The following is a 14,381-nucleotide window of genomic DNA, read 5'->3' as shown; positions in this document are numbered from 1 at the left end:
AAGGGGGAACAGAAACATGTCCCTCGCCCTACCAGGAGTCTGCCTGATCACTGGAGCATCCTCAGGTACATACATCTTTCCTTTCGCTTCGCTTGCCTGCCCCTTCTTTTTCAAAGCGACATCCCCTCTCCCCGTACTCCAATAGAAATCCCCACGAACTGCGCCTGATACGCTTGACGTCCTCCAGGCATTGGCAGAGGAACAGCCGTGACGATCGCCCGCGCGGGATGCCCGTCCCTGTTTCTCGCGGACATTGACCTGGCCGGGCTCGAGGAGACGAGGAGGCAGATCCAGGAGGAGCAGCAGGGCAGCGCGGCTGCGATGGTGAGGGTGGAGATCCAGCGCACCGACATCGCCGACGAGGCCTCGGTGAGGGACATGGTCGCGTCGTGCGTGGCGGCGTTCGGACGGGTCGACTACGCGCTGAACATTGCCGGGGTGGTGCCGCAGAGGAAGAAGATCGTGGATCTCGACGTCGAGACGTACGACAGGACGATCCGGGTCAATGAATACGGGGTGAGTTTCTCCCCAAGAGGGAAAATCTTCTATCTCTCCCTCCCAAGTCTCATCTACATATGTAGATCTAACTCTTCCTCGCCGCTAAAAAGACCTGGCTATGCCACCAAGCCGAGATCCGGCAAATGATCCAACAAGACCCGCGACCGGGCCACACGGGCAGGGGGAGCATCGTGTCCGTGTCGTCGCTGGCGGGCCTCAACGCCTCGAGCGGCATGTCGGCGTACTGCGCGTCGAAACACAGCATCGTCGGGTTCGCCAAGGCGGACGCGCAGGACTACGGCCCCTGCGGGGTGCGCATCAACGTCGTGTGCCCCGGCATGATCGACACAGAGCTGTTTCGGCAGACGAGCCCGGCCGACGCGCCGGCGCAGTTGGCCGCCATCACGCCCGTGCGGCGGCTGGGCACACCCGAGGACGTCGCGTGGCTGCTCATGTTCCTGTGCAGTGATATGGCCGGGTTCGTGCACGGCGCCGTCATCCCCTGTGATGGCGGGCTCGTGCTGCAGAGGGGGGTCATCTAGGTAATCTAGGCCGACGGTCCCGTCCATGAATCGAGGTCAGGAGGACATGCGGTAGGATTGACACTACGTGACTCTACGCTACTCAGCGAGGGGGAGTGGTGGGAGGGTCGTTGTTCATAATATGACCTCCAGATACTCGGTATACATATATGCAGGTTAGGATCCTGACAGTGCTGAAAAGGGGTCAAACAACAACTCTTCGTGCAACCAAGTGTCAAACTTTTCATATTCTGGAAGCCTTTTACATTTGTTCGCCTTAGGTCCTGCTTCAAGGGTTCCACGAAAGTGACATGGGCTGGCACGGTTGGCGTTTCTCCCTTGGTCCATTCATGCATGTGGATGGTTATACTCACATGGGCCTCTCTATGAAGTATCAGGAACGAAAACCCTGGTGATCCTTTTCTTGTCTCTCAGTCCAGGACGCTATGCTTGTAATTGCCCTCGTCATCCAACAACTTTTGGGACTCTTCCCATTCCGCCCGTGCAATCCTTACACACCTGTCGCTGCGAGGGGTCAAGAGACACCTAAGAAAGACCGGCAGATCAGAAACCTCGGTCGGTCGATTAGGTGGAAAAACACACGTCAAAAGTCAAAAAGTAAAACAGGGCTTCACTCACGGGAACGGCAATGGACGAGCGGCGATGGACTGGGTCACCTCGTCTCGGTCGACTTGGATTTCTCGGCCCTGATCATCCCTGGCCTTGGAGATGTTGAATGTCCACAGTAAGCGAGCGGTGGCCAGGAACAGCGTCTTCTCTGCAACATGGATCCCGGGACAGATTCGTCTCCCGGCGCCAAAGGTCCAGTTGTCCCGGTCTCTATAGTCGGATGCGGACGAGGCCTCGTGGAAAGTGAGGTCGGCGTTGTGTCGGGTGGGGTCAAACTCTCGAGGATTTGGGAAAAGGTCAGGGTCGTTGTTGGCAGACCACACTGCCAACACAATGGTGCAGCCGGCTGGGATTTTATATCCGTCCACTTCATCGTCTGTGAGGGCGGCGTGCGGAATCGCGCCACTGATGGCAGTAGGAAGCCCTAGATAGAGTGATCCATAGTGAGCCGTACACAGAAATATACTCAATGAAGCCAGGAGACAACTCAGCCATACATCTCAATGCTTCTTTGGTGACTTGGCGAATATAAGGAAGCGATTCGAAATCGTCCATGGTTGGCAGCCTGTCCGGGCCAACGACGGTATCCAACTCCTTCTGAGCAGTTTCCTGGACAGAGGGAAATAGCATCATGGCCTTGGACCTTTTTGTCAGCCGATACTCGCAAACACGACTCCGCAGGATGAAACATTGTTCGTTTTACCTTGATCATGCCGGCGAGAGTGTTACTTGTCGTGTCTGCTGCTCCTTCCATTGCAATCCCTGCAATGTAAGAGGCCGCATGGTCCGTGAGAAGAGCTCCGTTCTCGGTGCCTTTCCAGGACTCTTTCGCCTTGCTGATGTCGGTCGAAAAGCCTGCAGAACCAACCAGAGGGCCGCTTCAGTCAGTAAACTTACTTGACGACACGGCTGAATCCTGCGTATGATTCCAGCACTCACTGGGAAGGGAGTTGTCGCCCTCGGCGGCGCGCTTTGCCGCCTCATACAACTGGCGGAATTGGGCCCTTTCTCGATAAAAGACGTGCTTGGCCTTTCTCGCCATCGGGTACAACCACGACGGCATGGCGCTGACCAAGGGCCTCAGCTGCGGATACCAGTCCAAGAGCTTACTTTGGTTCACCATGACGAAGAAGCCGTGGGTGTTGGTGAACAGCTCCTGCATGACCTCGCTCTTGGGATCGAGGACGCGGAACCCGTATGCCATGCTCGTCGCCATGCTCAACGTTGTCCGCGTGATGAGATTCTCAAAGTCGTCAGGGTCTGACAAGAGGTCTACCAGCATCTGTTTGGTCTCCAGATCCTGATACGGCACATAACGCGCCGCCTTGTTGATGTTCAGAAATTGATGGTAGAGCTTACGCTCGACTTTCCACAAAGAATCGTAGCCTCGCATGATGATCCTGGAGCCTTCCCAGATATCTTGCATGTAGAGCTTGGGCCGATCCGAGTAGTTGCCACTCCGTTTGTCGACGACCCTCTTGATGAGTTCACCACTGGTCAGAACGACAACGTTCTGGGAGCCCAGCTTCAGTGAGAAAATCGGCCCGTCTGTTGGTGCAGGAGAGAATAAGTGAATGAGAAATAGGCCCATCTCCTGCCCCTGGCTGTGGTCGACTCACACTCTTGACCCCATCGCTGATACTGCAAATGTAGGTCTCTTTTGGGGATTTGGTGCAGATTTCCAATAAACAGTCTCGTCGGCGGACCTCGAGAGCATCGTGAGCGGCAGTCCTCAAACCCGAATTGCCCGTCGCATCAGGCGAGCCACGCCATTGATAACATCTCACTTACCAGGCGGCGCACCCTTCCATCGAGACGTCAACGAGGCCAGTTTCAGCAGACATGCCGCTAGGATCACCAGCGGCGGCAAAAAGAGCAGAAGTGACTGCTGCGAGACGGCTGAGATCATGGTTAACGCTCAGTGCAGCTTGTGTGAGAAGGAGAAGTATACGAGTCGGGCAATTTCGAATGGCCACGATGATATTCAGCAGAAACGCGCTCGTCAGCCCATGTCATCCGCAAACCCCAGCACGGGAGCAGCTGGTCCTCTCATGAAGCTCGGCTTCGGGCCATCCATGATCTGCCTTGCCTTATGGCAATCATTCCTCTGCAAAGCGCCGAGTGGCTCGGCGTGAGATGCGACGACATCCTCCGTAATATTCAATATGACTGGCTCAGGATCCATGCCTCGGCGCCCCAACGCCAGCAATGAGCGCCGAACTATCACAAAAGACCGAATACAACAAGAACATGGTATCTTGTGCACGGTACGACGTTCTAATAGTCTTGTTGTGCTATGTACATTTCCTTCTCTCTAATAGTATCATTATCTGTAAAGGTTGCCGCTCATCGCGCGCAGCTCTTACACCTTCTCTCGCTTCTCAAACTCGACCACCGCCGGCGCCATCGGCCTCGAAAACAAACTCGAGTAATCCGTGGGCACCAACGGCTTGCCCTCAATCTGTCGGAATTTAACCAGTCTCACCATCGTCGCGAGCACCGCGCCAAGCTGTACATAGGCGAATTGCTCGCCAATACACCTATGTCGGCCTGCGCCGAACGGGAGATAAGGGGAAGAAGCCCCCTTGCTGATCATGCCGTAGCCGTAGTCTTCGAATTCTTCCTTTTCTTGGCCCATCCGCGTGTACGCAAGAGGATGGCCTTCATCCCAGCGATGTGGTTCCCATTTCATGGGGTCAGGGAAGAATTCGGATTCTCGCGAGGTCACGCCTGGCGCGGATAAGAGTGTGTGGCTGGTCGGTATCTGATATGTTTTTGTCGAGGTCGGCGTATTGGCCACGATGGCCATGGGTGACTTGACCTTGCGAAGAATGCTGTGGATCGGAGCGTGTAATCTCAGTGTCTCCTTCACCACCTTGGCATTCAGGCTGAGTTTCTGAAGACTCTCATATGTCAAGGGGGGGAGGTCATTTCCGAGCACACGCTTCTGCTCCTCCAATAATTCCTCCTGGATATCGGGTCTTGTCGCCAGTCTCAACAGAATCCAACTCGAGGTCGACGACGAAGAGTGCTGGCCCGCCATCAAGAGCGCGATCATCATATGTGCCACCTCTCGATCCGGAACTGGCGTGCCGTCCTTGTACACGCAGCCCATCAGATTCCAAATCATGTCTTCGTCTCCCTTTTCCCGCTTGCCGCCCGCAGCACGTCGCTGTTTGATAATTTCCATGTATGTGTCCGTCATTTTTTTCTGTGCAATATCTCGCTTGCGGTTGTGTGGGAGAGGAGCCCACGACAGCATAAAGTTGATGGGCGAGAACCCCATATCTAGATCATGATACAAGTCGGCAAAGGTCGAGTCGAACTTGGCCCGCACTTCAGGGCCCTGGAGAGATCGGGATGCCGTGTAAATGGTCAATTCGGCCATGGCGGGGATAATGTCGATTGTCCCAGAATGAGACCGGAAGGGTCTACCTTTCTCCACAAAGGCCTTGGTTTCACTCGAGATCAGGTCCACGTAGGACTGAAAGGCCTCCATAGTGAGCCCGAATTTCACAAACTTCTTCTGCTCCATCAGTTTGGAGTTGGGGCAGTCGTACACGACACCTTCCCCAAACACCGGTGTGGTCAGTCCTGTGTAGATTTCTTCGGCATTCACATCCTTCAATTTGCCATTCAAAATGAACTCGTTGCCCTTGGTGCCCAAACAGACGGTGACTCGTCGACCAAGCAGGATAAAGGTAAAGACGTCGCCGTATTTCGCTTTGCATGTGAAAAAGAAGTCGAAGGGATCCATGCCGTACCATATCCTAAAGTTCAACCGACAGTCAGTCAATCAGCCAGCCAGCCAGCGGTGTATTCCCTTTCTGGATTAAACGTACGTATTTCCCAGCACAGGAAACCAACTCCAAACCTCCGGCGGTGCGTTTTTATCTTTGAACAACAGTTGTCTTGTAACATTCCATGTCACAGAGATCACGAGGAAAGCGACGAAGCCGAGAAGAACGAGTTGCCAGGTCGGGAGGGAACCAAGGAGGCGCTCGGCCGATTGTGACAGCGTCGCAAGCACACCCATTGCTATTCCCAATTGCGCCGAGCGTGAGGACCTTGAGGCGAGGAACCGAGGGTGTTGAGGGTGTCGGAGACGGAGGGCAGAACGACAGAGTGAGGAAACGAATGTGATTGTCGTGACTTGAGGACGAGAGTGTTGGGGATGGTTGGCAGCGCAGCCGAGTATTTGACCAGTGGCCACCAGAAAATTAATTTGGTCCGAACTTGTACAAAGGAGATGATGCCAGGTACGTGATCATCGTGATTGGTGGAAGCATCCACCCTGGCCACCCTGGATCAATCAACCCGAATCGAGCCACTTACTCGTAGCAGCGGCTTGGGCGGGTGGCACCACTGCACCTTGTTTCTCCCCTCACGGCTCAGCCTTGTCACCCCATCCACAGCCTTGCCAGGGCTGCCAGTGGGTGGCCAGGTACCAATCATCCATACTGTCACGAGATCTGTTTGGTCCAGCTATCTAGATACAAGTACAATGCTTGTAGCCCGTGAAGCCCTCTATGCGTCTTTGTATCATCTACTACTAATACAGCCGCCCTCTGCGAGAGAATCTCCTACAGCTTCCCACCAACAACCCCTTTCAAATACCCATTGCTCTTCAGCCACTCCTGCACATCTTGCCCGTCCCGAGCTAACCAGTTCGCCTTGGCACGGATACTGTCCATGCTCTGTTGCAAGCTGCGGTCAAATCCCTTCTTGTCTTTGCCTTCAAAGAATTCTTGAACTTTCTTCAGCTGTGCATCGGAGGTAAAGCCTGCCGTACAGATGCTCACCACACTGCTCAACATGGTCATGCTGGGAGGTAGCTTCTCCACGAGTTCATCCCAATTGGTACACATCCACTCCCACCTTCTCTCGATGCCTTCCGAAGTAGTTCCCAGGCCGCCAATGGGCATGTAGATGTCTTGCATCTTGACTTGCCCGCTTAACGCAAAGTCAAGTGTTTTCTTGATCAGTTGAGGGTCCTTAGCACGCCCAAGAGTGCGCAAGCAAGTATTCTTCTCGTCCGAGGTTGGCGCAGAGTGGTACCTCGCCACCAGTGCATCCCATTCTTTCTCTCCACCGTCTCTCAGCGCCATTGCAAATACCGATGACCGGAGGTTGGGGTGGATCGCAGAATAGTCTCCTTGCATGAACTTCCCAAACATCTCCTTTGCTGCGGCCTGAATCTTCGCGTCGCCTGCCAGACCTGCGGACCCAAACATCAGGCTCTTGAACTGACTCAGGATGTGGTCTTCATTCTCAGCAAACTCCCATCCCAGCTCGTGGGCCTTTGCCGATGTCAGGTTTAGCTGGAACGCCTTGAGTGCGTCCTTGATCGACTCATCCTCAAAGATCCACGTATTCCTCACGGCGTTGATCCGACTCAGAATCTCGTTCCAAACCACAAACTGGGTCTCGGTATTGAACGACTGCAAGAGGCTCAGAATGCCAGAGGTCTTGCCGTATCCACTAGCGGCGAGGGCACCGGCATCAGCGATCATACCCGCTCGATCTTCGACCGAAAGAAGCCCCTTCTTCGCTGCTTCACCAAGCTTGGTCAGTCTCTGTGGCGTGTAACTGGTCCTGTAGAGGGCCGAGTGGTCTGCATTCAACTTGTAGAATTCCAGCCCGCCCTTGATGGGGAACGTCTGTTCCCTCTCCGTGAGCATTACACTTTCATCCACCCCATCTTTTGTCTTCAATCCGAGAATTACCGGGTAGAGAACCTTGTCCTCTTCGGGCTTGACGTCACCTGTGCGCAAGAATCTGTTTTGTTTGACTGTGATGGTTGAGTCCTTCTCATTTTCCGTCACCGTGATGACTGGATACCCAATGTTCTTCGTCCAAATGTCCATCACATGGGCCACATCCTTGCCACTCGCCTCACCCAAAGCGTTCCAGAGATCGCTGGTTTGTGTGTTTCCCCAGGCATGTTTCTTGATATACCTCCTTACCCCGTCGATAAAGGTGTCTTCGCCGAGATACTTCGAAATCATTCTGAGGACTGCGGACCCCTTGGAATAGGAGATGGCGTCGAAGATCTGATTGATATCCTCGGCACGATGCACAGGTACCTCGATCGGATGCGAACTTCGGAGACCATCCAACCCCAATGCTGATTGCAAGGTGTCGATCACGAAGGTCTCCCACACCCGCCATTCAGGGTAGAACTCGTTACAGCTATACCAGCTCATCCAGGTCGCAAACCCCTCATTGAGCCACAGACCGTCCCAGAAGTCCATTGTCACCAGATTTCCGAACCACTGGTGCGCCAGCTCATGCTGCACAACTTCTGCCACTCTCTCCTTGGTCGCAGCACCCGCCGACTTCTCGTCAAAGAGGAGATCCACCACGCGGTAAGTGACCAAACCCCAGTTCTCCATTGCACCAGCGGCAAAGTCTGGGATTGCCACCATGTCCATCTTGGGCAGTGGGTAGGGAGCTTGAAAAGCCTTCTCATAGAATGCTAGAGTTTTGGCAGCAACGTCGAGTGCAAATCTTCCATCTTCCTCGTTCTGCTCCGGGGTCATCCACACTTTGATGGGCAATCTGAACTTGTCGGTAGAGATCGATTTCAATTCCCCAACAATGAATGCCAACAGATAAGTCGACATTTTAGGAGATCGGTTGAATTTGACAGCCTTCCTCTTCCCAGCTATGATGTCCGAGTGCACAGTTTCGGTCGATGCAACATCCATATTGGATAGACATGTCATGCCCTCGTCGGCAATCAAGGTGACGGTAAACTCTGCCTTCAATGCAGGCTCATCGAAGCAAGGCATTGCCCTTCTGGCGTCAGTGGCCTCAAACTGAGTGACAGCCAAATATTGCCCGTCCCTCCTCTTGGACCTGTAGAATCCAGCCATCTTGTCATTCAATTGACCCGTGTATGTATGTTTCAACTGCACTTTCTGGCCCTTGGATAGCGTCTTTCCTTCACCAAGCTCAATGGTTGTGGTCTGTGTGTCCGCATCGTAGGATAGTTTCGGTGAGGATGTGACCAGGGCACCATCTGCGTGGACGGTCGTGGAATGGATCTCAAGCTCCACAGTATTCAAGGAAATAGAGGTGCTGTCCTTTGCGACGTCGAGGTCGATGACAACAGTGCCCTCGAAGGTGAACTTGGCAAAGTCGACCTCGAGGGTCACGTCATAGTGTTTTGGAACGACATTTGTAGGTAGCACGACGCGGCCTTGGGTTGTTGCAGCACCAGGCGAGTCGGACATGAAGCGGCACATGGTGGAGGTCGGAGACGCTGGTCGGGAAGACGTTGCTATCGCAGAGCTCCGGAAGGGCAAAGGCTCCAGAGAACGATATTTTGAAGCCCCGAGCCGCGAGGACGACAGAGAAAAGGGTCTTGCTTGTAACGTCGAAGGTCGCACAGAAAGTTGCTGGTGGCCTGGACGGATGTCTATGTGGTTCTTGACGTAGGTACAGAATGAAGATTGGGTTTGGAAGGATCGTCGGAGGTTCTGGGTTTGCAGTCGCTGTGGTAGGATCCGGTGTTTAGCAGCAAGCCTGGAAAGAGACCGTGTGTAGAATGGCTGCATCTACTTGTAATTAACCGCCTGACTTTCTCAGCAGAGAAAAGGTCAGCCCCCTCTAGAATCACAAAGTCAAAGGAATGGGGGGAAAGAACCTGGATGGAGGGATTCGCGAGTGAGGCCTAGAGGCAGAAGGTCTCGTGCACCAGCTAAAGGTGCCAGCCAGCCAGCCAGCCAGCTAGGGCATCCAGTCACCTTCCTACTTCGGCTGGGTGCCTGGCTACTAGCGAGTGGTACCCAACGGGGCAGGTGCGGCGACTTCAACTCTTCCTGCGCTGCTTCGATCTTTTTTCTTTCTCCAACAAACCCTTCGCTGTCTATGAATCTTCTCTCCAGCACACCCTGCATTCCTCTCGCAGCCAGTTCGATCCGTGCACACATATCCTCTGTCTCGTACTCAGGCCCTGCTGACCACAGAATCCATCTAACCCCTGCTGCACAAATGTGGCAGGCCTGGTCCTCAAACATGGTCTCTCACATCCAGACTAAGCCAACTCGATTTACCAAGGCTGTCACTCCGTGTTCTGACACAAACTAGCCCCCAGCCTCGTTCGCCTCGATCACTTTCCATCCTTGGATCGACAGACAACTCACAGTCAATGGTCCGATGATGCATCCTTTTCCTTTCGTTACCCAGGCAAGAACCGGCATCAAAATGCTGACGTCTCCGTGCATTCTTGATTTGTTTTGTTCTTCATTCTTGCCAGAATGAAAACCCCCAGCAAGTTTGAGGAAGTCACTTATCTAAGTGGGTGATTCTCCATAGATGTCTGGCACATTGTTGGGAACTGGGACTGAAACTGTCATTTGAAGAGGGGAAAACCACGAATGTCTCTTTCTCTATACTGAGATTTAGCTTCAATCTCCTGGCCATAAAAGAGCGCCGCCACCATCGTATAGACAACCTGTCTCATAGCCCCTTTCAGTATAGACTCCCTTTCACCGTCGAGAGTATAGCACAGCAAGTACCCGGTAGAGACACACGACAAGATCGCCCAAGCCCGCACAGAAGACCAATTCCGGTTCCCTAGCACCACAACCATATAACCCCATCGAAATTCTTGGAACCATAGCGCCAGCCTCCATCGCATTTTCTTCAAAGTTCAAGTCGTCCGTGATCTGCATGTCGTGAGCGGGTATCTTGTTCCATTCCGTTGTCCAAAATTCTCCTTGGACGGATCAAAGCTCGACCGCCTCCAGCCCCATGCACATAAGCCCGGTGAGCTTGCTCAATTTCATCCGAGTTCGATTGAAGAAAAATATAAACGCCAATAATATGCCAGGATCGTGATGCCGAACGCTGTTCAAGAATGATTGCCACCGTCGCCTCAGCCCAAGCACAATGCACAACCAGAAAAGGAAAATGCAGACAGATAAAAACACGTAGGATAATTACAAGCCAAGAGAGCCTACCCGCACACGTTGAAAGTGTCGTGGATCCCTCACTCCCGGCTGAGAAGTTTGAACAGATGCCCGGGTATACGCCAAGTCATGGTCACTGGACAACGCACCTCAAAGCCGCGTTGCTCAATTCAGCGTAGACAAAGTGCTCGGAAGACGTAGTCGTGATTTCGTGAATCTCGATCAGGTTATGATCGTGGAGGAGTCGCTGCAACACCTGTAGCAGGGTGGCTGCCGCGGTGTGGAATGGGAGGAGATGCTCTGGTTGGGGACGCAACAGCCGGCGCCGATGCACGCTTCTGGATGACTTGAAGCTTTCTCCGGATGACGGTTAAACGTTGACGAATGCTCGCCACCACTGTAGAAGGCGTCATTAGCCAGGGAGTTTTCGGACGCATTCAAACACAACTTACAGTTCTTCACAGTTCTCCTATCTTCAGCTTCTAGTCCGTTGATCGGAGCCAGATCCTCTTTTTCATCTTGGTCACTGGTACCACTGCCGTTCCTGGATACGTTGTCGTCATCGTTCTCCAGGACAGCTTCCAACATCCGGATTGCCGTCACATACGAGATCTCGCAGCCGGCCAAGTCTTCATTGGTCAATTCATTTATCGCAGCCGCGCGACTCATTTCCAAGGCTCGGTCATACATGAGCTTTTCAGCGGTAATGCCAGAGCTAACAACCACTTGGTCCGCTGATGTCCCTAAGCCGGCGCTTGACGCAGTCGTAGAAGAAATATTGTTCGGATGACTGGGATGATCCTCGGGGAGCCGTCGCTGGCTATCGATGAGTTTCAGCCGAACCAAGTCTGCCTTTTCGAGAACTTCGTTGAAGCGATTCCGAATCCATTGCACGACATTGTTCATCCTTTGACCCGTGGCAGCCGAGTTTGCGCTGGACCGATACGTGCCGTTATCACCGGTAGCCTCAGTGCGATTCTTACGCGCCCACCATCGCGCTGCAATGTCCATGCCCTTGGCGAGCAGAGCCAACGCTTTGACGTAGAGAACCAAGGCCTCTTCTGCCACAACCACGACTGCTTCGATGGTGAGGTCTTCATTGGAGGCTCCAAATGGGATACCGGTGACATTGTCGCTGGAGGTGTTGCGCAACCCAAGTCCTGGATGTGATGGGCCGGCAGGAATCAATTGTTTATACTTGACCTCAGCGAATCCATATACAACATCGCTTCTGGTTGCAATTTCCTCGACATTTTGAACGAATTTCGTGTCTTCATCTGCGGCTGGTGTTCCCTTAGAATCCCCAATCATGACCAAGCTGCTTTGGGCTCCAGGATATGTAGGGAATGGGCTATAGGTGATTGGAGGAGATTTGCCGCCACGAATCAGGTTTACTGGTGGAGAGAATCCAACTCCAAATAGTCGACCGCTTGCCATGTTGAGAGCCTTTGAAATAGCCGAAGTTGCTGAGCTGGGACTGGGACCGTACCGGCGTTCGTAGGAGTTTTGCCGTTGATGAATCGACTCGGGTCTTCTCCCTGAAGCGATCTGGACAGCTCGAGAAGCGCTCGTCTGGGCGCCCGTTGCTGAGCCCGGCGCACCCTGTGTCGTGGCTCGGCGGACCATGGCTCCTGATTTCGGGGACATGGCAGCCTGGAGGGAATTCCTGTTCAAACGCGGACTGGCTTCGAGCTCGTCAGCCAATGCGTTGACCTCCACCGCCTTCTTCTCCACCAGTACATAGTCTCGCTCGAAGGCAATATCCTGTGCAACCCGCTCCCTCTCCTTCTCCTTCTCTTCCTGCTCCTTCCGCAGGCTGGCTTCCTGGCTTTCGTCGTAGACTTGGCCACGCAAGGAGGAAGGGGGTAATTTATGCGAGCCTGTGCTGGTCTGACGGGCCATCGGAATCGAGGATGGACGCAGTACAAGTTCCTGCCTGGCGGGTGCGGTAGCATGAGGATGAAGAGTTGGACGGGCATCAGATGGACTTGTGGGCGAGGCCAATGTGGCCTGAAGTTCTTCGTTTGTAATTCTTTGCGTGATAATTTGATCCTTTGTGCCAGACAATCGCCCACTGTGTCGTCGTGGTGTGTTCTCTTCCGAAGCGGTCTTGGAAGAATCATTATAGGGACTTTCTGGTTCTCTGCGGGATGCCGGACGGACTAGCCCTACAGGATCAGTTCGACTGTTCCGCCGACGGTCGTGTTGGGGTTGAATGGGCTCTTTGGGAACATCCTCTGGGTGCAGGCCAGGAATAGGACCCGCCACGATCTCGTTGCTGAAGAAATCGGGGAATGAAAGTCTCTCCTCGGGATCCCTCTTAAGGAGTGACCGGATGAGCTTCTTCATTTCCTCGGTGATTATGTATTCGTCCCCGAACCTGATCTTGTCCTCGCTCTTCTCGATCTTTCGAAGCAGCTCGACATGATTTGAAGCTCGGAACGGAGGGCGGGCCGTCATCATCTCGAAAAGCACGGTTCCCACGGACCATAGGTCAGCCTTTGCTCCGTATTTCTCGTACCGCAAGATCTCTGGAGCCATATAGAGTGGTGAACCACATAGGGTCTCGGCCAGGGCTGTTGAAGGCAGTGACCGAGCAAATCCGAAATCTGCAATCTTGAGCATAGGCAAAGATTTAATGCCGGTCACTGGATTCAACGAGTCGTCACCGACTTTATAAGGCATAGGATGTGGCTTGTGCTTTTCAAAGTATTCCGGAGACGGGTTCAGCAGGAGATTCTGCGGTTTGACATCTCGATGAATGAGATTTCTTGCCCGTAAGAATTGCAGAGCACTGGCGAGTTGCTTTAGGAAGTGCCGGACCACCACCTCATGAAGGCCGCCGTGTCGAGGATTGGGATATTTGACCATCATATTGCCCACCAGGTCACTGTCCTTGATCTCATTTCGTCTCTTGATAAAGTGGGAGAGGTCACCCAGGGCAACATATTCCATGACCAAATGTATGTGAGCACTCGATTCCTTGCAGTCGATGAGGGCTACGATATGAGGATGATGAAGGCCTTTGAGGATTGAGATCTCCGACGTCAGGTTATCCTTCAACTTCTTGTTCAGCTTAGACATATTGACGGATTTGATCGCCACAATGCTTTGCACCCCCGAATTGGTCTAGAGAAAGGTGTCAGTATGTCTTCCAGAACGTGTGGCTTGGATGGACGAACCGTATGGATGGCCTTGTAGACCGTTGCAAAGCTGCCTCGACCAATCTCTTCATGACGCTGGAAACTGCCTATCCGCTCCGACTCCTTTGACCTCTTGGAAGTGGATGATTGAGGAGGTGTGGACGCCATATTCTCCCTTCGCCTCCTCCGCCTACGTCGATGAACAAGGGTGGTGACGGATGGTCAGGCGAGGTGAGGTTGCTTCGGAGGTTATCTTCTACGCTGAAGAGAAGGATCCAAGGGGTTATGGTGGCCCATGGATTGCTCGGGATAAAGCGAACAACTGCGGCGGAAAGGGTAAAACGACCGATGAATGGATGGTTTGAGTCAACAGGTAGCAGGCGACCAGGGCTCGCTCAAGTCGTAGGAGTGGAGATGGCGCAATTGAACGGTAGGCTGCGTGATTTCGGGAGGCTGCGCAATTGTAGTGCAAAGAAGCTCAATAGACTCTGTGGGGGAGTAGGACTCAAGGTGCAGTGGTTAAGTCTAGATGTACAGCACAGATGAACCTCAGTTGGCCGGTGAAGATGGCGGGTTGTGAGAGGACGTGGTGTTAGTTGGGCGCGCGACCTCTGGGGGGAAATCTGTGGTTGGACGAGAGACGAGTGACGTGTGACTTGGAGGATGCGGAG

General features: G+C 53.4%; 5 protein-coding genes across 5 annotated transcripts; 1 reads left to right on the top strand and 4 right to left on the bottom strand.

The window, feature by feature from the left end:
- Positions 1-16: 16 nt before the first annotated feature.
- On the top strand, positions 17-1,040 carry AYO20_11205 (hypothetical protein; the record flags this gene model as incomplete). The annotated part of the gene is made up of 3 exons (XM_022649458.1): positions 17-65; positions 188-516; positions 609-1,040. 3 exons carry the CDS (start codon positions 17-19, stop codon positions 1,038-1,040), a joined length of 810 nt encoding a protein of 269 aa, XP_022494575.1.
- Positions 1,041-1,654: 614 nt separating this feature from the next.
- AYO20_11204 (hypothetical protein) lies at positions 1,655-3,558 on the bottom strand (the record flags this gene model as incomplete). Its single annotated transcript, XM_022649457.1, has 6 exons — positions 1,655-2,073; positions 2,147-2,258; positions 2,353-2,504; positions 2,589-3,197; positions 3,269-3,355; positions 3,441-3,558. The coding sequence occupies 6 exons, from the start codon at positions 3,556-3,558 to the stop codon at positions 1,655-1,657; spliced, it is 1,497 nt and encodes a 498-aa protein (XP_022494574.1).
- A 453-nt stretch (positions 3,559-4,011) lies between these two features.
- Positions 4,012-5,685, bottom strand: AYO20_11203 (hypothetical protein; the record flags this gene model as incomplete). The annotated part of the gene is made up of 2 exons (XM_022649456.1): positions 4,012-5,419; positions 5,492-5,685. 2 exons carry the CDS (start codon positions 5,683-5,685, stop codon positions 4,012-4,014), a joined length of 1,602 nt encoding a protein of 533 aa, XP_022494573.1.
- A 547-nt stretch (positions 5,686-6,232) lies between these two features.
- On the bottom strand, positions 6,233-8,899 carry AYO20_11202 (hypothetical protein; the record flags this gene model as incomplete). The annotated part of the gene is made up of 1 exon (XM_022649455.1): positions 6,233-8,899. One exon carries the CDS (start codon positions 8,897-8,899, stop codon positions 6,233-6,235), a length of 2,667 nt encoding a protein of 888 aa, XP_022494572.1.
- Positions 8,900-10,794: 1,895 nt separating this feature from the next.
- On the bottom strand, positions 10,795-13,878 carry AYO20_11201 (hypothetical protein; the record flags this gene model as incomplete). Its single annotated transcript, XM_022649454.1, has 3 exons — positions 10,795-10,964; positions 11,020-13,696; positions 13,750-13,878. The coding sequence occupies 3 exons, from the start codon at positions 13,876-13,878 to the stop codon at positions 10,795-10,797; spliced, it is 2,976 nt and encodes a 991-aa protein (XP_022494571.1).
- Between the last annotated feature and the right edge of the window lie 503 nt (positions 13,879-14,381).

This window comes from Fonsecaea nubica (assembly GCF_001646965.1).
Source record: "Fonsecaea nubica strain CBS 269.64 chromosome Unknown Scaff139, whole genome shotgun sequence".
NCBI lineage: Eukaryota > Fungi > Ascomycota > Eurotiomycetes > Chaetothyriales > Herpotrichiellaceae > Fonsecaea > Fonsecaea nubica.
The sequence above is the reverse complement of the archived record's forward strand: the minus strand, read 5'-3'. Positions and strand labels throughout refer to the sequence as shown.